The sequence below is a fragment of the Lonchura striata genome, chromosome Z (genome assembly GCF_050655825.1).
Source record: "Lonchura striata isolate lonStrDom1 chromosome Z, ASM5065582v1, whole genome shotgun sequence".
Lineage (NCBI taxonomy): Eukaryota > Metazoa > Chordata > Aves > Passeriformes > Estrildidae > Lonchura > Lonchura striata.
Genome location: NC_140740.1, coordinates 86344087 through 86367649, shown reverse-complemented (window position 1 = coordinate 86367649; position 23563 = coordinate 86344087). Strand labels below are relative to the sequence as shown.

Below are 23563 nucleotides of genomic sequence, written 5' to 3'. Positions count from 1 at the left end.
CCATCTGAACTGGGGGCACAGTTGGTATAATGCCTGATTCGGGAGTGGAGACTGAGCTGAGGGGTTGTGGACTGCACAAGGGAGTATCTAAGGTAATAGAGAACAGTTGCTGGACTGAACTGACTTGAAATGCTTGAGGCTTTGGGTTTAAATCAGAAGCAATAGCTGCACAAGCTGCTGCTGTAGCCTTTCTCTCTACCTTCATAGCCCACAGCACCTCTATGATAGTTTTCCACAAAGTAGCATACTTAGAAGCCTCTTTTACTTCACCACCTCCAGACACAACACAGTCCCACAACATTTGCCCCACAGCTTCGCATGTTGAAATCTCAAAGGCGACCTGCGCTCCTGCTATGAGGATACAGTCCCAAGCCCAGTGAATATGTCCGTTCAGAGTGGAAGCCTCATATTTTTGTTCTCTCTTAGAGAGGATATGTTGGAGGAGTTCGTGGACCCCATCTCTCAGTGAATATGTCCGTTCAGAGTGGAAGCCTCATATTTTTGTTCTCTCTTAGAGAGGATATGTTGGAGGAGTTCGTGGACCCCATCTCTCTCGTGGTCTGACCCCATCTCCTCCCCAGCTACTCACTTGATCAGAACAAGATTCAAGTAGTCTTCACACAGAGCACGGCACACTTGAACTCCCTTTTCCCCTCGCCAGGGCAGCGAGGATACTTTCAACTGGCTTCCCCACTTCCTGAACACTTGTCGCTGATCCTCTGCACAGCAGCCAAGTTGCTGTCTTTGGGTCCCTTGGTTGCTATCATGTTGTTTGGGTCACCAAAAAAATGTGCTTTAGAGGATCACAAATGGGACATCACACTATGATCAATATGATCAAGTGAAGCCAGTTTTATTGTACAGAAGCCGATATTGATAATACGTTCTGCTGCGCACGAGTCTCTAGCTAATACCTGATTGGATAATCCTAACTGCCCATGCATCTAAAATTAAATGCTGATTGGATCACCCGATTCTTCGTATGTCTTGCTTTGGTCCTCTGGCCCACTCTGAGTTCTCTTTTTTTATTTCTTAAATTTCGCTGACAACTTTTGCTGACTCTTCTGACTTCTTTCCCTGTGGTCAAGGATTCACTGACCCCGTTTCTTGAACAGGTGAGTTTGTTATCAGAAGGCTGGATTGTGCATTTGCTGACTGTGTCCATTGTCCTGCAAAAATCCTCAACAATGGGCCATTCCTTACAGAGAGTTTTCAGGAAGAAGAATCCAGTCCAGCCGATCCAGAACAGACCATATCCTCCATATAGCCTATATCCCATATACATTCCCAGTGAGGAAAGCCAGTGACCAGGGTCCTCTTAGACACCTAGGTTAAGGACAATCTGTTTTTTCATCAAACATTAATGTAAAATAAACTCAAAGTCACAGGCCATCTGCAATGTCTTTGGAATAAACCCAGCTTTTTTAGGAGGAAATGTTCTCAGAGCTGGTGGAAGGACTTACAGAAGAATAGGGGCTTTAGAGAATCCACACACCCCTGTTTATTTTTGGATTTCAAACAGATGGCACTGCTGCACATTTGTACACTGTCTATTACACATAAAGCTGATTGCTGGTTTTGTATGTAGATCTTAAGACTAAGGTAACATTTCCCATTAGGCACACCATAAAACCCTAGGCAGAACTACAAAATATCAGGAAATTCAGCCCTCCCTCCACTCAAATACAAGTTTTCAGGGGGAAAGTGATGTGAAGTTGTTTCCCTTTCACAAACCTCTCAAAGATGTCACAACTCAAAACGTCACAACGGTATGCCAGCATTAACTCTCTACTGAAATAAACTAAAAAGATTCCATTCTATTTCAAGCACTATCATGGTGGTATAACACATACTCCAGTGTGTAAATCCTGTGTACCAAACTGCTGTGTTTGACTGTGCAAAGATCCCATTGTTGACACCAGAAGCAATTGCACTGGGTTTTAATTGGATGAGAACAAGCTTTACATCCAGGTTAAACATTGACCTTTCTTCCCTGGGATAGTTTTTTTCAACTTGTTATCAGCCAAGCTAATATGATTATGCGCAAGAAAGCAAAGTTCTTGGCAGTGTATGTGTGTGTGTGTGTTCCAGAGCTTCAAAGCTTCACCAACAGCTTTTTCCTGAGACTCCTTTGAGGGCAATGAGCTTGAAGCAATCACTTATGCACAGCCAATGTTCTACTTCCCATTTTCCTCCATCCCAGGCAGGTTGCGAGCTTGACATCAGCTGGACATGCTGCAGGAGGTCTCTGTGACAGTCCTGACCTGGGAGCTGTGGGTCTGCACTGCTCCACCACCTGTGGGCACAGGGAAACCATTCTTGTCATTAGCTCCATTTCACAGAGTCACAGAAGGGTTTGGGTTGGGAGGAACCTTAAAGCTCATCCAGTCCCACCCTGCCATGGGCAGGGACATTCCACTGTCCCAGGAAGCTCCAAGCCCCATCCAACCTGGCCTTGGACACTCCCAGGGATCCAGGGGCAGCCACAGCTGCTCTGGGCACCCTGTGCCAGGGCCTGCCCACCCTCCCAGCCAGCAATTCCCAATTCCCAATCTCCCATCTGTGCCTGCCCTTTGGCAGTGGGAGCCATTCCCTGTGTGCTGTCCCTGCCTGCCTTGTCCCCAGTCCCTGTGCAGCTCTCCTGGAGCCCCTTGAGGCCCTGGCAGGGGCTCTGAGCTCTCCCTGGAGCTTCTCTTGTGCAGGGGAACAGCCCCAGCTCTGCCAGAGTCATTTACCTAAATCCTTTCCATTCCAGTGCCAGCCTGTCCCCACTGATGTCCACACACTGGCACCTGGGGCTGCACTCTGTGCTGTGCACGGTGGGGACGGAACCCTTTGTGGCTCCCTTCCAACTCAGGATATGTTATGATTCCATGATTAAAGAACACCCCTTCTTCAGAAACTTCTAGGTATTTCTCATTTGCCACATGGGCAGGCAGGCATTGGCACGGGCTGCCAAGAGAGGCCAGCCACAATGGAGATGCTCAGAAGCACCGGGCTGTGGCTTGGGGTGCTGCGGTGTCGTGGGGTCAGAATTATAGTGGCAGGGCTGGAAAATACGGAGGATCTCTTCCAGCTCTGATGATCCCCTGACCACAAAACACTCCTCAGTGTCCCCGCTATGCCAGGACAACCCTCAGACCGCCCGCCATGCCATGTCACCCCTCAGTGTCCCCAACATGCCAGGTCACCGCTCAGTGTCCCCAGCATGCTAGGTGCCAGGACACCCCTCAGAGGGCCCACCATGCCATGTCACCCCTCAGAGCCCCCGCCATGCCAGAACATCCCTCAGTGTCTCTGGCCATGCCAGGTCACCCCTCAGTGTCCCTGCCATGCCAGATCACCCCTCAGTGCCCCTACCATGCCATGTCACCCCTCAGTGTCCCTGCCATGCCAGGTGCCAGGACACCCCTCAGTGTCCCTGCCATGCCAGGTGCCAGGACACCCCTCAGTATCCTGCCATGTCAGGACATCCCTCAGTGTCCCCGGCCATGCCAGAACATCCCTCAGTGTCCCCGCCATTCCAGGACATCCCTCAGTGTCCTCAGCCATGCCAGGTCACCCTCAGCACCCCGCCATGCCGGGACACCCTCAGTGCCCCCTCCATGCCAGAACATCCCTCAGTGTCCCCTCCATGCCAGGTCACCCCTCAGTGTCCCCTCCATGCCAGGTCACCCCTCAGCGCCCCCGCCATGCCAGAACATCCCTCAGTGTCCCCGCCATGCCGGGACACCCTCAGCGCCCCCGCCATGCCAGGACACCATTCAGTGTCCCCACCATGCCAGGTCACCCCTCAGCACCCCCTCCATGCCGGGACACCCTCAGCACCCCCTCCATGCCGGGACACCCCTCAGTGTCCCCACTATGCCAGGTCTCCCCTCAGACCCCGCGCCGTACCATGTCACCCCTCAGCGCCCCCGCCATGCCAGAACATCCCTCAGCGCCCCCGCCATGCCGGGACACCATTCAGTGTCCCCACCATGCCAGGACACCCCTCAATGTCCCCACCATGTCAGGTCACCCCTCAGCACCCCCTCCATGCCAGGACACCCTTCAGTGTCCCCTCCATGCCAGGACACACCTCAGTGCCCCCTCCATGCCGGGTCACCCCTCAGCGCCCCCGCCATGCCAGAACATCCCTCAGCACCCCCTCCATGCCAGGACACCCTCAGCGCCCCCGCCATGCCGGGTCACCCCTCAGCGCCCCCGCCATGCCGGGACACCCTCAGAGTCCTCGCCATGCCGGGACACCCTCAGCGCCCCCGCCATGCCAGAACATCCCTCAGCGCCCCCGCCATGCCAGAACATCCCTCAGCGCCCCCGCCATGCCAGGTCACCCCTCAGCGCCCCCTCCATGCCGGGACACCCTCAGCGCCCCCGCCATGCCAGAACATCCCTCAGCGCCCACGCCATGCCGGGTCACCCCTCAGCGCCCCCGCCATGCCGGGACACCCTCAGAGTCCTCGCCATGCCGGGACACCCTCAGGCCCCCGCCATGCCAGAACATCCCTCAGTGTCCCCTCCATGCCGGGGCACCCTTCAGTGCCCCCGCTATGCCAGGTCTCCCCTCAGACCCCCCGCCGTACCATGTCACCCCTCAGTGTCCCCTCCATGCCAGAACATCCCTCAGCGCCCCCGCCATGCCGGGACACCCTCAGCGCCCCCGCCATGCCGGAACATCCCTCAGCGCCCCCGCCATGCCGGGACACCCTCAGCGCCCCCGCCATGCCGGGACACCCCTCAGCGCCCCCGCCATGCCGGGACACCCTCAGCGCCCCCGCCATGCCGGAACATCCCTCAGCGCCCCCGCCATGCCGGGACACCCTCAGCGCCCCCGCCATGCCAGAACATCCCTCAGCGCCCCCGCCATGCCGGGACACCCTCAGCGCCTCCGCCACCATGATGCCACTTCCGTCCCGCGCGCGTCCCCTCGGTAACGGCGGCGCCTCCATCCGCCATGGCGGCGCGGCCCCCGCCCCGTCCCCAGCCCCCGAGCCGCTCTCACATCCAGAGAAGCCGGGAGATCCCGGGCTGCGCGCCGCACGAAGTGGCGCTGGTGAGGGGCCAGGCCGGGGCCGCCCTGCTCCGGGGAGCTGCGGGAACGCGGGGACCGAGCCGCAGAGCGGGGCCGGCTCCGGCGGCACCCTCTGGGAGCAGCCGGGAGGGGTCCCGGGGAGCCCTGGGGTTTGGGGGTCCTGAGGAGACCAGTGCTGTGTGAGGGGTCCCGGGGAGCCTGGTGCTGTGTTTGGGGGTCCAGGGGAGACCAGTGCTGTGTGAGGGGTCCCGGGGAGCCTGGTGCTGTGTTTGGGGGTCCAGGGGAGACCAGTGCTGTGTCAGGGGTCCCGGGGAGCCTGGTGCTGTGTTTGGGGGTCCAGGGGAGACCAGTGCTGTGTGAGGGGTCCCGGGGAGCCTGGTGCTGTGTTTGGGGGTCCAGGGGAGCCTGGTGCTGTATGTGGGGTCCTGGGGAGCCCGGTGCTTTGTTTGGGGGTCCTGAGGAGACCAGTGCTGTGTGAGGGGTCCAGGGGAGCCCGGTGCTGTGTTTGGGGGTCCTGAGGAGACCAGTGCTGTGTGAGGGGTCCAGGGGAGCCCGGTGCTGTGTTTGGGGGTCCAGGGGAGCCTCATGCTGTGTGAGGGGTCCCGAGGAGCCCGGTGTTGTGTTTGGGAATCCTGAAGAGACCAGTGCTGTGTGAGGGGTCCCAGGGAGCCTGGTTCTGTGTGAAGGGTCCTGGGGAGCCCAGTGCTGTGTTTGGGGTCCCAGGGAGCCTGGTGCTGTGTTTGAAGATCCCAGGGAGCCTGGTGCTGTGTGAAGGGTCCTGAAGAGCCCAGTGCTGTATTTGGGGGTCTCATGGAGCCTGGTGCTTTGTTTGGGGGTCGCGGGGAGCCTGGTGCTGTGTTTGGGGTCCCAGGGAGCCTGGTGCTGTGTTTGAAGATCCCAGGGAGCCTGGTGCTGTGTGAAGGGTCCTGAAGAGCCCAGTGCTGTATTTGGGGGTCTCATGGAGCCTGGTGCTGTGTTTGGGGTCCCAAGGAGCCCGGTGCTGTGTTTGGGGGTCCCGGGGAGCCTGGTGCTTTGTTTGGGGGTCGCGGGGAGCCTGGTGCTGTGTTTGGGGTCCCAGGGAGCCTGGTGCTGTGTTTGAAGGTCCTGGGGAGCCTGGTGCTGTGTTTAGGGTCGCGGGGAGCCTGGTGCTTTGTTTGGGGGTCCCAGGGAGCCTAGTGCTGTATTTGGGGGTCTCATGGAGCCTGGTGCTGTGTTTGGGGTCCAGGGGAGCCCAGTTCTGTGTTTGGGGGTCCTGAGGAGACCAGTGCTGTGTTTGGGGTCCAGGGGAGCCTGGTGCTGTGTTTGAAGATCCCAGGGAGCCTGGTGCTGTGTTTGGGGGTCCTGAAGAGCCTGCTGCTGTGTTTGGGGTCCCAGGGAGCCTGGTGCTGTGTTTGAAGGTCCTGAGGAGCCTGGTGCTGTATGTTGGGGTCTCATGGAGCCTGGTGCTGTGTGAGGGGTCCTGGGGAGCCCAGTGCTGTGTTTGGGGTCCTGAGGAGCCTGGTGCTGTGTTTGAAGATCCCAGGGAGCCTGGTGCTGTGTGAAGGGTCCTGAAGAGCCCAGTGCTGTATTTGGGGGTCTCATGGAGCCTGGTGCTGTGTTTGGGGTCCCAGGGAGCCTGGTGCTGTGTTCGGGGTCTTGTGGATCCTGGTGCTTTGTGAGGGGTCCCGGGGAGCCTGGTGCTGTGTTTGGGGTCCTGAAGAGCCCAGTGCTGTGTGAGGTGTGGGTGTAGGCATGTCTTGTCTAATTTAGGAGCAATTTCATCACAGAAAGGACATTCAGGCCTTGGGAGGGGCTGCCTAGGGAGGTGTTGGGAGTCCCGATCCCTGGAGGTGTCCCAGGAACGATGGGACATGGCACTGAGTGCTCTGGGTTGGGTGACAAGGTGGGGATCAAGCACAGCTGGAGCATGATGATCTTGGAGCTCTTTTCCAGCCTCAGTGATTCTGTGATTACCCCATAATTACAGTGAACTCATCATTTGGTGTTAGATACTTGCACAGTCACTAATTCAACTGAAAAACACGCAGTCTAATAGTTTGTATTTTCACCCATGAATGATTTGCATTGGAAAGGACCTTAAGTCTCATCCAGTGCCATCCCCTGCCATGGGCATGGACACCTTCCACTGCCCCAGGTTGCTCCAAGCCCCATCCAGCCTGGCCTGGGACACTTCCAGGGATGGGGCAGCCTCAGCTGGGAAACTTGTGCAGGTGCTTCACAACCTTCACAAAGAATTCCTTCCTACACCCAGCCTAAATTTTTCCTCTTTCACTCTGTACCCATTTCCCTGGTCCTGTCACTGCAGTTTCTGATGAAAACTCACTCTCTGGATTCACTGTAGGCCCCTTCACATCATGGAAGGCTGCTGCGAGGTCTCCACTCTCTCCATTTCCTTTCTCTCTCAGCTAGCCAAGCCCCCCAAGAGAGACCTCATTGAAGAGGCGATTTTGTCTGCGAGGCTGGTGGAAGAGGAGCAGCGTGAGCAAGAACGTGCCCTGCGGGTGTTCCGCCGCTACCGCAACGTCTGCGACTGGCACAAGGGTGGCGAGGACAAATGGATGCAGCGTGCTGCCCAGAGGAAGGTCCAGGCGACGCTGCAGCAGTACCTGCAGGAGATCGAAGTGAGAAGAGAGAGGTAGCGAACAAGCAGCCAGTGCAGCGTCCCTGCTGTTTTCAGTCTGTGCACCAGTGACAAGTGTTCAAACACAGTAACCAGTGTAGCAGAGGCAGCATTTGGAGCCTCCTGTCTGCCACAGAGGATAGAAGTATAGCATAGCACTTTCATTGCTTGATTTTTAAAGAGAATGAAGAGTACCTTAATACAATCATAAAATGATGGAATGGTTCGGGTTGGAAGGGACCTTAAAGCTCATCTTCCCACCAGACCAGGTTACTACACACCTTGTCCAACCTGGTCTTGAACGTTTCCAGAGATGGGGCACATAATCAAATAATTCCAGGGTGGTTTGGGCTGGATGGGCTCATCTAGTTCCACCCACCCTGCTGTGGACATCCACAGCTTCTCTGGGTAGCAAAGTCAGAAATTCAGTTCAGTGTCACTGAGGGTTTTGTTGCAAAATCATCAAGCTATGTTTAAGTCCTACAAATAACACTTTGCAGCACAGTCAGCTGAAAAAAGTTAATATTTTTGAAAGACTTGTGGAAAATTTCAAAGGTGAAGCACATTGCTGCCATATAGAGAACAGAATTGTGCTGCACTGCTCTTTGTAAAAAATCATGTGATTTAATTTCTCAGTTACTGTTTGATGTCAAGTGACTTTGTAGCTGTGAAGGCCGTCAGTTTGGTGTCCTAGTCTAATGTGCCTTCAGGGGAATTGCACATGGGTTCCACAGAAGCACTGGGGTTAGAAGGAAGCTCCTGAGATTATCTGGTCCAACCCTAGAGTCACCTAGAGCAGGGTGTGCAGGGGTGTGCGTCCATTTGGGTTTTGCTTGTCTCCACACATGGAGACTGAATCACCTCTGCGGGCAGCCTGTCCAATATCTGACAACACTCATAGTAAAAAGAAAACAAAATGTTTTCTTGTGTTCATTGAGAATTTCTTATGGTTTAATTTGTGGCCCCTTGTCCTGCCACTGAGCACTGCTGAGGAATAGGTGTTTATCTTTTCTGCATTCCTTCCCTTCAGGAGTTTATGCACATTGGTAAGATCCCTCTACAGGCTGGACAGCCCCAGCTCTCTCAGGAGAGAAGGAACTTCCAGAGAGATTCTCCCGTTGGGAGAGGTGCTCCAGTCCCTCAGTGTCCCTCGGCTGGCACCCTCAGCTGAGGCTGTGTCCTTGGGGTGCTGCGGGGCCCAAGAGCTGGCGCGGCGCTCGGGTGGGGCTCAGCAGTGCCGAGAGGAAGGATGTCCCTGGTGCTGCTCGCACTGCTGCTCCCCCGCAGCCCAAGGTGCCAGTGGCTCCCTTTGCCACAAGGGTGCATCACTGGCCCGTGCTTAGCTTATCTGCCGGGACCCCAGGTCCCTTTCTGATGAGACCCTGTGGCATTTGGGCTGAAATCGGTGATTTCTGGATTCCTTAGCCCCAGGTTTCTCACTGCTGGGGTTAGCAGAGAGGTAAATGATGATGTGTTTAAAAACCGCCTATTTGACATAATTTTCTCATCGAAGATATTTCAGGATGAAGTGTTTTGTGGAGTGATGCTAAAATAGCAAGCAGTCATTAGAGAGAAGATACAATTATAGATGCATAAAGGAGGGAGGGCATCAAGAAAAGGTTCTTCCCCCAAAGAGTTGTGGGGCACTGATCAGGCTCCCTGAGGCTTCCAGCAGCCTTTGGACAGCGCTGCCAGGGATTCACAGGGTGGGATTGTTGGGATGTCTGTTCAGAGCCATGGAATGAGCACTGCCAGAGCTCCAGGAGCCTTTGGACAGCACTGCCAGGGATGCACAGGGTGGGATTGTTGGGATGTCTGTGCAGGGCCATGGAATGAGCACTGCCAGAGCTCCAGGAGCCTTTGGACAGCACTGCCAGGGATGCACAGGGTGGGATTGTTGGGATGTCTGTGCAGGGCCATGGAATGAGCACTGCCAGAGCTCCAGGAGCCTTTGGACAGCACTGCCAGGGATGCACAGGGTGGGATTGTTGGGGGGTCTGTGCAGGGCAGGAGCTGGACTGGGTGATCCTGGTGGGTTCCTTCCAGCTCAGGATATTCTCTAGGTCTATGCTGGAGGATAACTGTAGTACAAAATCCAATTTTTATCAGCTAGTGACAAATGTAGTCGGAGAATTAGAATGATGAATGGGGAACTGAAGTCATAAAGCAGCTTTGAAAGTGAGTTTGTAAGATCAGGAGTTTAAACTGCCTGGACAGAATCACTCATGTTGTGCTGTAAGATTCCCTTGATGGACACAACAGGAATGATCCCTGAGTTAAAATTTGATGTTCACTTCTCTGGCATTTGCAAGAGGTGTTGAAAGGAGCCCAGTACTCACTTTGTGTTAATAAAAATAAACTAAAACTTTGTTCTTTGACATAAGGATTGATTTAGCCTTTATTAAAATGTTTTCGTCACAGGCTCCGTGACTTTCTGGAGGCAGAGGAGAGTAGGTACCTTGCTGAGGTGAATGCACTTGATGAAGAAAAGGCACAGCAAAGAGAAGTAAAGATGAAGGAACAAGCTAAATTGCTGAGGGAGAAGAGGGAGCAAGAAAGACTACAAGTGGTGGCTGAAAAACGAGAGCAACAGTTCAGGTATTGTCATAACTATATCTTATAAAAGAGAATCTGCCCGAATTAAATATATAGGAGCAATTTTAAAAGAAGCTGGCAATAATGAACTGAAGAAGTAAAAATAAAAGTGATTGAAACAGTAAGACAGAAAAAAGCAAATTTATCAATTCTTGCAAGTGTAGTGTGTCCTCCTTGTCCACATGACCATCCCTGCGTTTCCACCTGTCAAATCAACCCTTTTTGTAATTCCTGTTCCAGCTTTATGCTGTTGGAGTGAACAGTGCAGGGAAAGTTAATTTGGCCTAAATAAAGCTTACTAAGACTGTACATCAAAGATTCCTAAAATGTTAAAATTGTCCAATCAGACAGTGTTTTTATTTATTGCATACTTTTCAAGAGTAGCAGCTGCAGCTAAGGGTTTAATGCAGCCTGAAGTCCTGTGCCAAATCTTCATGACTGAAAGCAGTAACTTACAGGTACTTACTAGGACCTGAGGCCTTGGCATGAAATCTGCCTTGTCCCATTCCTGTAAATCTGGTTTTCCAAGGGAGGGATGAAATAAATAATAATGTTATTTAATTGTGATTATTTGAAGTGTCTTTCCCAGTCTCCCACGGTACTACAAAATCTACACCACCTGCTTCTCAGTGTGCACAGGCTGCGAATAAAAATCAACATTGGCTCTTACTTGTGCATAAACACTCATTAACTAATTCCATACATAAATGTTTGTTAAAATGTGGGGTTTATTGGCTTATAGACTTAGATTTTAGTGTTAGAAGTGCATGCACTGCCTAATTTCACTTGGTGGTTTGAAAATGTGGTCCATGCCTTTTGCAGCTTCTGGTTTGTTCTCTATCACACAAAGTGGTTGAAACTCATTTTTAAAATAGTTTGGAGGGGGTGCTGCTGGAGTGAATTTTATTCTGTACTTGTATCTTGTTTTACACACCAGGGAGATGTTACCTAAAGGTAGGTGTCTAAGTGTTGGTATCTTTATATTCCTTGGGAATCTGCATTCCTGTTCTATTCAAAACTTACACCAAAATCAGGACAGTTACAGGAACCTAAAGTCAGTCCCAAACAGGCTTATCCTGCCCTGTCAGCTGAACTGCACCCCAGCCTCTACTGACTTTAATTAGGTTCTCATTGATCAGAGTGGGAATTTAGCACATATGCAGATTCACCTTCAGATGTCTAATTTTAGCTATTTTAATTGCAAAATGAATCACACCACTGAGCTGCATCATCTGGTGACACATACTTGAACTTTCAAGCTGTAGTTGCCTGTCCTAATGTCTCAGGTCCTTTGTGTTCCTAATGTAGCCTTGTTGATCTATGGGTCACTCAGTCTCATGGGAATATTTCATCCTATTATTGTTATTTTACCTTTGTCACTCTGCTCTGGGAACTAAGCCACATTCACACCCCACAGCATCCTGTTGAAAAGTGTTGTTAAAGCTTTACTGTTGGTGTTCTGCTGGCTGCATGTTTTCAGAGGACTTGGAGGCTGCGAAGCCATCTCTCCTCACAGCTGTTGCCAGTGGCAGTCTTGGGGTACCTGCATTTATTTGTCTTGTTTAAGTAGCCCCAGATCTGCTTTTCTCTGGCTGTTAGATGTTACTCTTCCTCCTAAACCATCCTGGTCCAGGCAGAGATCTGGGAGCAGGATTTGCTCCTCAGGAGACCAACACTTACTGAAAACAAGCAGTAATTGTGTCACCACCTGTCCTCTGGAGCAATGGCCTCCAATCCTCTGACTGCACTCCCAGAGCTGTAAAAACTTTTAATATTCATCCCAATATGTTTATTTATCAACTGTATAAATATATAACAATATACTGTACATTATAAAACATATGCACAAATAGAAATTAAAAAAGATGAGGTAAAGATGAAATAAATGCAATTTTTTACTTTGTAATGTTATTTATAAATGGTACAAAACATAATCTCTTCCTGCACACCTGCCCCCTTTGGAAATTATTTCTCCAGGGCACACCCAGGAGCCCTGGGAAGTCAAACCAGTAGCATGTGGATACAGACATGATTTTCTGTTTCACTTTGCCTGTGGATTTTCAACTCTTTTGAATATCTTTCTGAAACCTGATACAGACTTGTTTGTATTTCCTTTAACTTCAAGCAAGGTGCTCTGCTCTTTTGCAGGCATGGATTCTCAAACCTTGAGGTATAGGAGCACCTACACCATCAGACATTCGTCCAGAGCACTAAAAAGCAGCATTTTGGCTGGTTGCCATGGCCTGAGGGTACAGGTGTAACAGCCTCTCAGTAGTACTGTTAACCAGGAGGAGTCCTTTGTCTCAAGGTGACAGAGGGGACAAGGCTTGGACCACAGGAGTCCTGCTGGAATTCATTTTCAGGGAGGGCTACACCTTGTTAGAGAAGAGACTCAGCCAGTGCTAGCCTGAGGGCATGTTCATCATGGGCAACTTTAAAGAAAACTGCAATGTCTTAAAATTTGCATAAAACACAGATCACATCCTCTATCTTGTGGTAACATCAGAAGCATCCAGATGTGGAGTGATGTTATCCCAGCAACATCATGCTGAAGCCATAAAATGAGTAAATCAATAACTGGGGAGGTTCTGTCTTTGGAAAGTAGCCACATCCAGGCCCAGTTTTAATGTTAAGAAGCTTAGGATAGCAAAGTAAGGAAGAAAACCTGCCATCTGGGGGAACAGATGTTTATGAGTTGGTGTAAAAGCTGCTTTGAGGGAATTATTTTGATGAAATCAAGCAATTACAGGGTTATTTTATATTAAAATTCTAACAATGTTGAACATAATTAACTTCTACTCCCCTGTGGGAATTCAAAAAATATCAGATTAGTTTATAATCGCAGAAAAGTATAACAAGTTCTTTATTACTTCAATGCTGAGTGAACTTTGAACCCATTGTGTTAAGGTAGTACAGTGATTGCTACTTGTAAAATGTAGAATCTTAATAATAGTAAGATTTAGAATCTTAATAATAGCATGTTTCCCTCACAACATTTGAGAAATATATTTTTCATGAATACTAATTAGTGCTGTGGCCATTCATCACCACTAAAACCCATCCAGGAGATGAAAGATAGATTCTAGTGGTAAAATGTAAGAAAACCATCAATGACATAGTATGTTTGATGGCCTGCTGGGAGGCAGAGACACTCCTTGGAACGTGCCACGACTCATGGCATGCACACCCTGTGCTGCTCTCTGCTTTTTTTGCTGGGTTGAACAGTGGTCAGGAGGTTCCTGTCTCATCCAGGAGGTAAAACAACCATCCCTTTTCACCAGCCTGCATTGGCACTGAATACAGCATCTCATAATGGAATGGTTTGGGTTGGAAGGGGCCTCCAAAGTCATCTTTATCATGGGCAGGGACACCTCCCACTGACCCAGGCTGCTCCAAGCCCTGTCCAGCCTGGCCTGGGACACTTCCAGGGATCCAGGGGCAGCCACAGCTGCTCTGGGCATCCTTGGCCAGGGCCTGCCCACCCTCCCAGCCAGCAATTCCTAATTCCCAATCTCCCATCTGTGCCTGCCCTCTGGCAGTGGGAGCCATTCCCTGTGTGCTGTCCCTGCCTGCCTTGTCCCCAGTCCCTGTGCAGCTCTCCTGGAGCCCCTTGAGGCCCTGGCAGGGGCTCTGAGCTCTCCCTGGAGCTTCTCTTGTGCAGGTGAGCAGCCCTGAGCACAGGGGCAGAGGGGCAGAACCCCCCCTGCCCTGCTGCCCACGCTGGGGGATCAGCCCAGGGCAGGGGGGTTCAAGCTGGGGCAGGTGCAACAAATAGCAAGCAGAATGGAAATGTTTTCACAGCAGTGCTGTCCCTTTCACTGTTTGTCAGTGCCCTTCATCTTTCATTATGGGTTCCATGGCACTGGGTGCTTTAGCTGAGAGGATGAACAGAGAAATGTCCTTGTCCCCAGGGAAATGTGAAGCAGCTACTGTTGAATGCCAGCGGGGAGAAAATGTGGTGAGACCTCTGCTCTGCAAATTAAATAACTACCCTGATACGGAGATTGGTAATAGCATTGAGGTAGTTGCCTGGTGAATATTTAATATTTTTTTTAAACAGGATAGTCAGCTAAAGCTTGTGTAGTGTCACAGTATTTCACATTGTGAAGGTAACTACTGCTGCCATGAAGTTGTTCATGATTCAGGCTGTGGTATCTTCTCTGAATTCCTAAACACCTTTGCAATAATTTGCATAGATAGTTTTATTCAGCATGAAATTGTGGGATCTCTTTTCACTTCATAGCATTCACATGCATCTGTCACACATCCTCAGACCTTATACATCCTTTACACTTGCAGGTCTTCATCTTCCTTTGCCATCTTCACATTCTGACTTCATGAAAATCTATATCCTGTTTATAGAACAGAATTAAAATGCTTGCAGATTGTTCAAATTAAATAATGTTTGATGGCATATGTTGATCTTAATAATGCTTTGTTTGCAAAAGTAAAATCAGAATCTGCAATTAGTGCAGTGTTCTTCAGGTGAAGATAAATTACCTCTTTATATGCAACTCAGTTGCAGAGAGTAAATGGAAATTGAAAGCTGCATTACTTGTTTGACTTTCTACCTTCTCCAGGCTTTTATTGCAACTTGTCTGAATTATCCCACAGAACTTCACTTTAATAAATTTCTAGTGGTTCCTGCTCAACCATGTAACCCACATTTCCATGGTTGCAGTATTTTCTAAATATGAATGAGCTTTCAGGTGATTTACAAACCTATTCCAAGTCTTCATTTGAATAGAGAGCAACCTACATGTTTGAATAAGTGTAGCATGAATGTGTTTCATATGTTAATAAAAGATACATATGCACACAACCCCCCATGCTCCAGCCACATGTAGAGTACACATTGTGTGTACAATGTGTGGATGTGCTGCGTGTTCATTTAAACTCACAGAATGTCCCAGATTGGAAGGGACCTCCAAGGATCACCCAGCCCAGCTCCTGCCCTGCACAGACCTCTCAGCAATCCCACCCTGTGCATCCCTGGCAGCGCTCTCCAAAGGCTCCTGGAGCTCTGGCAGTGCTCATTCCATGGCCCTGCACAGACATCCCAACAATCCCACCCTGTGCATCCCTGGCAGCGCTGTCCAAAGGCTCCTGGAGCTCTGGCAGCCTTGGGCCCGTGCCCATTCCCTGGGCAGTGCCAGCCCCTCTGGGGAAGAGCCTTTTCCTGATATCCCACCCAAACCTCCCTGGTACAGCTCCAGCCCTTCCCTGGGTGCTGTCCCTGTCCAAGGGAGCAGAGATCAGTACTGCCTCTTCACTTCCCCTTGTGAGGAAGTTGATTCAGGTGTTTTTTACAAATTCAAATCCTTCTGCTCATTAATGTCAAAACCTCCATCAAATCAGGCTCTCTGTGGTTCCTTAGGTTCCACAAGGAATCAGTGTCAGACCAGGGGTATAACTGGTGTCCTGGGTTGCTTGTTTTGACCAGTGATGAGCTGAGAGCCTTCATTCACCACACGCCTCCAGACTTGCTTATTGATTTGAGACTTTTTTAAAAAAAGACTTTTACATTGCCTTCCAGAAACCGATGTCACGAGTATCAAGAACACTGTAAAAAACAGAGAGAGAAGGAACTGGGTGACTGCCAGCTGGCCCAGCAGACTCTAAAGGAGACACTGAAAAAGGAAGAGAAGATACAGGAGTGGAAGCTGGAAGAGATTTGTGAGAAGGAGCTGTTGGCTAAGGACCAGGAAGCGGAGCTGAAGGCGCGGGAGGTGGCAGCACGGATCCGGGAAATGGTGGATGTGCGTGAAGCCCAGGTGGCCGTGCACGCTGCTCGCAGAGAGGAGAAGAAGCAGGAGATCAGGCAGGATGCTGAAAGGCTGGTAATTCCCATAGTGTTCTGCATTCAGCCTTGGGCAGAAGTCCCTTCTCATGATAGGCTTACTAGACATTTAGACTAATCCATACCTTATTTGTATCTTCATGATTCCATTAGTATCTGAGCCTGTGCTGTTAAGCTAAGCCTCTTTTCCAGAGCTGTGGCAAAGGCATCCCCATTTACAGAGGAAAATACATATTTTGAAACTCAGCATTCTGAAGGGTTTTGGCACTCAGTCTCTCAGAGGCATTGTGAGAAATGGAAGCATTTTAAAGCTTTTGCCAAATACCTTTGTTGTTTTTTGATTTCCAGTTTCCTGCAGGATAGCAGGGGAATCTTTTTCCCAGGTGAAATATTTATTTTATATATATTTTTAAGCAAATTAGCTAGCAGCACTTAAGCTCTCTTGCCTGCTTAGTTAGACCTGGCTGCTGTTGAGCTCACATCACAGGAGGCATTTGGCTACCTTGGCCCAACTGCTCAGCCACTTCCTTCTTTTTCATCATCCTTTTCCATCTCTCCTGCTGTAGTTTTGCTGGCTTCAGTGTGGCTTGCTAGTTCAGTATTCTGTGTTGACTTTGAATTATGGGAAGCTATTTAGCTCAGACTCAATCTTCATTTTGCAGCTATTTACATGTAGAGGCTGAATGATCGCTCAGGATACTCTGTTAGACACTGGAAGCTGCTACTGGCATCATATATGCTTCCCCATTTTATAAAAATGAGACAATAATGAATCTAAAGCTCTGAAAATGCTGCTGTGAAAATATTCCAAGCTAGACTAATGTTTTGCTTATTTAAAAGCATGTAGAACAGAATTATTTTCTTGTAACAACTTCTAAGGCACTGCTAAACCTCCCAGGCAAAGAATGCTGCTCCTTAACTGGCCTTTTCAGAAAAGCACTATTAGAATAGAAGACTTTGCATCTTCCCCTGGAGACAGCAGCCTGGGGCTCTGTCAAGGAGATACATTTCTGGTGAAGTGGTTGGGTCTCTGGAAAAGAAAAAGCTTTCTTTGAAGGAGAGTTTCTGTATGGAAAATGAGATGTAATCCATTCTCAGCAGAAGAGAGGTGGGCAGATGGTCTCATTACAAGTCTTTCATTGCAGGCTGGTAGCCCCTAATGACCAGGAGTTCCATCTGGACAAATGGACAGCTAAGTGTGCATAAACGTTTCTCCTGGTTGTTGCAATGAAAATAGAATATTTGGTGAAGGAAAACTTGCACCTTTGGCAGAGTAGACCACATGCATGCACCAGGATATCTCACAGGTGGATGACAAAGCACAGACAGAAGTTTTTGCTTTAGCTACACTGACTACATTAGCTACTTTCCTCCTTTGTCTTATTTTCCCCTTAAAGAATGTGATTTCTTGGAAAGTGGTTGGCTTCATGTTATCCTGACTAGTTTCAAGAGTTTCTGCCATAGCACTTTGGTCCTGCCTTGCAGAAGAGTGGTTGGTAACCACTTCTGGGCACATTTGTGACATTGTGCTCCCCCAGTGAACAAACTTTCATGGATCCCATCCCTGCTCTCACACAGCTTCACTGATGTCAGAATTCATCCAAAGACATGTGCCAACTTGCACAGCAGACTGCTAACTATTTCTGCTTTCTTTTCCACCTTTGCTGTTCAAAGCCTTTTGGATTTCTAATGCTATTCCTCAAATTATATATATATTGAGTTTCAAAGCTGTTTCACCAGCTCCTGAAAGTGATTTTGGCAGTTCTGGCAGATACAAAGTCAGCTTTGGCTCTGAAATTCTGCAAGAACCTGTGAGTGCTTTATGTCCAGCATCAAAAGGGATGTTGCTTAGGGAGTGCAGCTTCTGCTTCCCTATGGGAAGATTAGATGTGCTGTTTATGACAAACATGCTAAGGCATTTTTTAAGACTCATTCACATTACAAAAGAGACATTTAATTTGAAAACAGGTTAACAGAAAGCAGTGTGCCTTAGAGACAGCTGAAGCATGATTTCTGAGATAATGCAATGCTAATGATGGTCACACACTGTGTTATGACTGTGTTTCAGTGCAGTTGTGCTTGTATACTTATTTAATTGCAAGATGTCCAGAATGAATTACTTAATTATGCTACTTTTGAAATTTTTTGTGGCTAAATAATCTTGAATATGCAAATATCTGTTTGCATTTCCAATTTGTCATTGTTTCTTTTTTAAGAATTAGGTTTCACTGCACATTTTTCCAATACAAAGTGGAATATAAAGTTCTTTCCTATATGAAGTGGGATGATTAGAAACCATGGAACTTCAGTAACTGCCCATGAGAACACAAGGATCCAGTCACTGACTTTGTGCAGCCTTATGACTGGTAGAGATGCAGTGCTTTGAACACACAACACAGGCAGAGGACAGATAATATCTACAGAAACAGCAGGAACATGTGGCCCTGTTATTTGTCAGTGCTTGTGGCTGTGTATGAACGCTTGGATATAGATCAAAAGTGCTGCAATGATACTGATTTCCCTGCAAAGACTACTTTATCTGCCTGAAACATTGGGAATACGCCGGCACAATACTGTTTTTGTATTGAAGTGCATGTGATAATTACGGGTAAAAATCCTGAATTCTAGTGAATGATGTACTAAAATGTTCGGGCTTTACCAGGTCTAGTGGATGACCCAAATTGTGTGTTGCCAGCAAGACTTTTCAATGTTGCAATAAACTAACTCTAGCCACCACTTAGTTTGAAGTTACTCAGTGATTTTATAAACGGGCTACTTTTATCCTTGTAGCAAGAAGAGCTGCACCGGCTTGAGAAAGAAAATGAAGACCTTGAGAGGAAGAAGCGATATCAGCAGAAGGAATGCAGGGATATGTGGCTCAAGGCAGTGCAGGACAAGCAGAAGCATCTTGATACAGAAAAACAAATTCAACTTGCCGAAGAGAAGGTGATCTTGGAAAATGATTTTCAGGACCCCGACAAGGAATATGCCATGATAAGAAATAAAAAAGTAAGTTGTTTCATTGTGAGCCTGTGGGGCAATACCTCATCTAGACTGGTTCTGTGGCCCTGTGGACTGCACAGGGTAGCAGAGAACAGACACAAGCTCTTCTCCCTGAAAAGATAATTCTTTTGTTGAACAGCCTGCTGCCTCTCCTTCTGCCAGCACACTGCAGCTCTGCAGAAGCCCATTAGCTGTTAAAACCACAGCATTTAAAGCCTGCTTTGCAATCAGCAAGGCTGCCAGGCTGGATATGTGAAGTGGGGGCTCTCAGGAAATCCTGGAATTTTGTCCCTCCAGGCTGATTTCATTGTGTATAAATCACCTGAACTTTATCATCCTTACACTGCATGGACGTAATAGAGGCTGGAAAACTATTTTTTTGTTTCATAGACTTGATGTGGTAAGTATTTGTAACTGCAAAAGAAAGGAAATATTTAACTTATTATAATTAATGAAAACTAAAAAACTGTAGAATATTTAAAAACTATAAAGACAGATGCAAACTCTCATGTTTTATTTCTTGGAGATGCCATGAGTCAATGGATGTGTCTATAATTTCCTGAAGTTAAAACAAGTAGATTGTCCAACTTCAGCATGCAAATGAGTCTCAGGGTATTTAAAATAGGAGAGAGGTGGTTAGAAGCTCCTGTAGGTTAGGAAAGTTGTATCAACTCAATGTTAGACCTTGCTGCAGAATTACAGGAGGTGATATATATTATATTATATTATATTATATTATATTATATTATATTATATTATATTATATTATATTACATTACATTATTATATTTAATGCAGGTGATACTGGAATAGCCTTGTCAGCTGTGGAAAGTCTGTAAAATGGATGTGTTGTAGCAGCTGACCTACTGTGGGGAAAGGGATCACTCTATTTGTCCTTTTGTCTGGCCAGGTAGAGGATTCTGAGCAGTTCTTTCCCATGGCAGATTTTGGAATGGACTCTGGGCTCCCAGCTCTCACACTGGCTGTGAACTGTCGCTTTTCTTCAGGTTTGGAGAGGCTTTTTAAAACTAATTTACTCAGATCTGCAATCGTCTGTGTGTTTGCAGCAAACGCTGTTGAAGGAGCAGCTTAGTTACATGGATCATCTGGCTGAACAGCTGAGGAAGGAGAAGGAGAAAGAAAGAGAAGACGAGGAGATTTTCAAGGAAGAGAGGGATCAGGTTTGGGCTGAGAGGGTTGAGAGACTGAAACAAGAGAGGGAGGCTCGATTTCAGCTGCTGAGAGATGTCGTGAACACAAGGCAGTCGCAGATGAAGGAGAAGTGTAAGTGGTCAAACGCACATCTGGGCAGAGGCAGCACAACACCCTGCTGCTGGGAACAGCATCTGCCCCAGCACACGCTGTGTGACAGAGTGGACAGCAATGTGACCCTCCCCAAACCTGTTCCCAAAGTGCACTCCTACAGGCATTCCTTACACTAACTCCCCATTGCCATCACCAGAGCAAAGCCCAGTAAAGTAAGGATTGCATGGGCAAACAGTCATTGTTATTAGTTATATTATTATGAAACCCCGAATGTGAAAACTGTCCAGTTCTGAGTGGGTGAAAAATAAATAACTGAGAATACACTTTGTTTGTGTGGCACTTCAGAAACAACAAAACTCAAACCTAATAGTTAGACTACTTAGCCCAAATCCAGTCTCACTGTCCCTTCAAGCTCAGCAGAGCTGTTACTTTATAAAAGGACTTTTGATTTTGTTTTCCAGTGCAGAAAAAAGAAGAGAGGAAAATAGAGATTGCCGAAGAGAAGAAGGCAATGGCTGAAGCAGTCAGACAGTTTGAATATGAAGAAGCAGAAAGACACCATAGGTATTTTTCTTCTATGTCATCAGGTCATTTCTTTGCAGATCAATCTTTCAAACTTGTGAGAGAGCTGTTTCTTTTTTTCTGATACCTCTAGAACATTTAGTGGACTTCCTTCTATGTAGAGAAGCTTTCCCACCACACTTATCAGTTCCAAACTTACCAGCTCCAAACTGCCCAAGAGCAGACTTGTAATACTGCATCTGGTATTAAGTCATTAATTCTGACCTCAGAAGATAGTACATATCCTTGTGTTGGTTTTTTTGATCATCATGTGACTGACATCAATCATATTTCCTAAACACACCCCTCACACTCTGAGCTGTTGTAACAAGTGGCAGAAGTCTGGAGAGGAGGGTTAATGAAAGGTTTGCTTGTTCCTGCTGCAGGAGAGCAAGTGTGTCCGGGCTTATTGCTAAACTCCACCCACAGATATCCTTGGAGCAATCCTGTGTCAGCCGCCAAAACACCAGGCTGCAGCACATAACCCGTAGTGCCTCTGGATGAGCAGATCCTTACACGCAGTAGCTGGAATGTTCCTCTGGGTGTCATGCAAAGCCTTGGGCAGAGGGCCACTCACTCCCCTTTTGTACTCCTGCCCTTTCTCCACTCTTGTCCGTGGGATACAAGTAGCTGCTTCCCGAGCCGGTATCTGTTGTGTTGTCTGAGGGCTTTATTGGAAACGATTTCCCAGCTGTGGCAGAAGTGTCACCCTTGTGAAGGAAACACGCTGGGCTCCAGCTGGGATGTGCTCCACTTAGCTGAGATGGCACTCAGCAGTGTCAGGAAAGGTTTGTGGCTCAAGTCTGTCAGTGCACAAGTTCTGACTACTCTGTTGGCATTTAAGTGTTTGTGTGACTCCTGCTCCAGAAGGGCCTGAACATGTAAGACTTTCTCTGCTTCTCCAGAGGGGACTGAAAGCAGTACACAAGTCCTGAGGTGCAAGAGAAGATTGATTTCTTCTGACAGCCACTTCCAGCAATATCAGTGCAGCAGGGAGTTGTTCTCAGCAGGAGGGTGAGGATGGGTGCCAGCAGCAGCACTGAGCCCGAGCCAGGGACAGACTGAGACCCAGCACCCTCATCCTCTATCCTCTCATCACAGCTGTGAGGAGCAGGGAGGGCATGCTGATTACAGGGAGTTGTTCTTTCCCTCTCTCTGCTCGAGCACCAGTTTTACACTCTGCTTTACAGGACACAGCAGAGTGCAGTTAACTCTCTAAAGCACACAAGGTTAATAGTGGCAGTTACTCATAACTGCTGAAAGGAGCTTTGAATGGTTCTTTAGTATAAACTTGAATGCTAACAGATTACATAATAATAATAATAATTTTTAAAAGTTGATTATTTTTACCCATACTGCTTAAATAACCTATTAATTTGGCATTTCCAGAAAAGTACAGAAGGCCAAAGAATACAGAGATCAGCTCACGTCTCAAATTGCCTATCAACAGTGGCTCCAAAAAGCTGAGGAAGAGAAGAGGAAGAAAGAGCATGAATCAAATATGGAAGCAGAGAGAGAGTACCAAGAAAAGATAAAGCTCATTCTGTCAATGCCCCACAAGTCAGAAGTAAAGCCCTCCACTGCAAAAAAAAGCATTAATGCCTGACTCTTAAGGGCATCACTCACTATGGTATTTTAGCTCACTCAGTTGCCTTTAAAGACATTTTCTTAGGATGCTTACACCTGACAAGTTGGAAGAACTTTTTCCACTGTGATACTCCAAACATTTAATTGAAATTACAAGAAACAGAATATTTTAAAGTTTGTTTTCCCCATGGATTTTTTTTGACAAATCTGATTCAATCCAAAGTGCTTGACATTTTAATATAAGAATACTGTCTGCCCTCTACAATATAATAGTGTATTATTATGACATGAATAATGCACAGGTATTCTTTTTAATCTGCACAAACAAAAATTGTAGAAAACTTTCAGTAAACCTTTATTAAAATGCCTTTCAAACTGAAAACCTTTGCAAAATTGTTGTCTTTGTATTTAGATACCAAATATAAAACTCTGAATGTATTTTACCATGGGGTGAACATTAAAAAGGCGATATTCTTTTGCACAGATTCTGATAGCTGCTGAATGATCTGTGGAATATTGGAGTCACAAGTCTGTGTGTCCTCTGCTTGGGCAGAATTAAGTATGCAGGGCTGAAGTTGGAGGTGTCTTGTAAAAAGGTTTATTGTTTATAATTTTCATGGCGCCTCTGCCTCTCTGGGCTTCCTTGGATCACCAGACACTGAACACATGGAACGGGGGGCCGGAGCACCACCGTAATTCAAGACAGCAGCACAGAAGCTGGCAGGATGTCCCCAGGAAGGGGCTGGTGGGTTTTGGCAGTGGGGAGCAGGGACACCTCGCTGGCCTCTCTGCCCCACCCCAGCTTGGCCCTGAAGCAGGAGGAGCAGTGGGTAGGGGTGACCCAGCTGCTCCCCGCGGTGCTGCCCTTGGCCAGCTCCTAGCTGTGTGTTTCATTGGTTTTTCCTCTGGTCTGTTCAGAGGAGGGAAGTGAAGAACCCATGTGAAACCTCTCGTCCTTTCTTGGTCACAGACTTTGTGGCATTTGGAAATGTTTTATGTTCTTTTTTCTCATTTTTCTAAATGAGTCTTTGCTGCTGCTTATCTGCAGTTGTTTCTCTCTCCTTCAGCTTTTCAGCTTCTGCCATCTTTCCTCCAG

General features: G+C 48.1%; 1 protein-coding gene and 1 long non-coding RNA gene across 3 annotated transcripts; one reads left to right on the top strand and one right to left on the bottom strand.

Annotated features, from left to right (window-relative positions):
* Window positions 1–832: 832 nt before the first annotated feature.
* LOC110481545 (uncharacterized) lies at window positions 833–4910 on the bottom strand. Its single transcript, XR_014951392.1, has 2 exons — window positions 2736–4910; window positions 833–2296 (listed from the first exon to the last, which is right to left on the bottom strand). It is a non-coding gene; the product is annotated as an uncharacterized LOC110481545 (long non-coding RNA).
* Window positions 4896–22849, top strand: CFAP53 (cilia and flagella associated protein 53). Of its 2 annotated transcripts, none has more exons than XM_077790255.2 (8): window positions 4896–5056; window positions 7441–7670; window positions 10077–10253; window positions 15787–16090; window positions 18841–19059; window positions 20121–20337; window positions 20781–20883; window positions 22270–22849. In XM_077790255.2, exons 1-8 carry the CDS (start codon window positions 4958–4960, stop codon window positions 22484–22486), a joined length of 1566 nt encoding a protein of 521 aa, XP_077646381.1. In that variant the 5' UTR covers window positions 4896–4957; the 3' UTR covers window positions 22487–22849. The 2 variants fall into 2 exon arrangements, with proteins under 2 accessions (XP_077646381.1, XP_085423121.1); XM_085566995.1 differs by lacking the exon at window positions 20121–20337 and adding an exon at window positions 19964–20060.
* The last annotated feature ends 714 nt before the right edge of the window (window positions 22850–23563 follow it).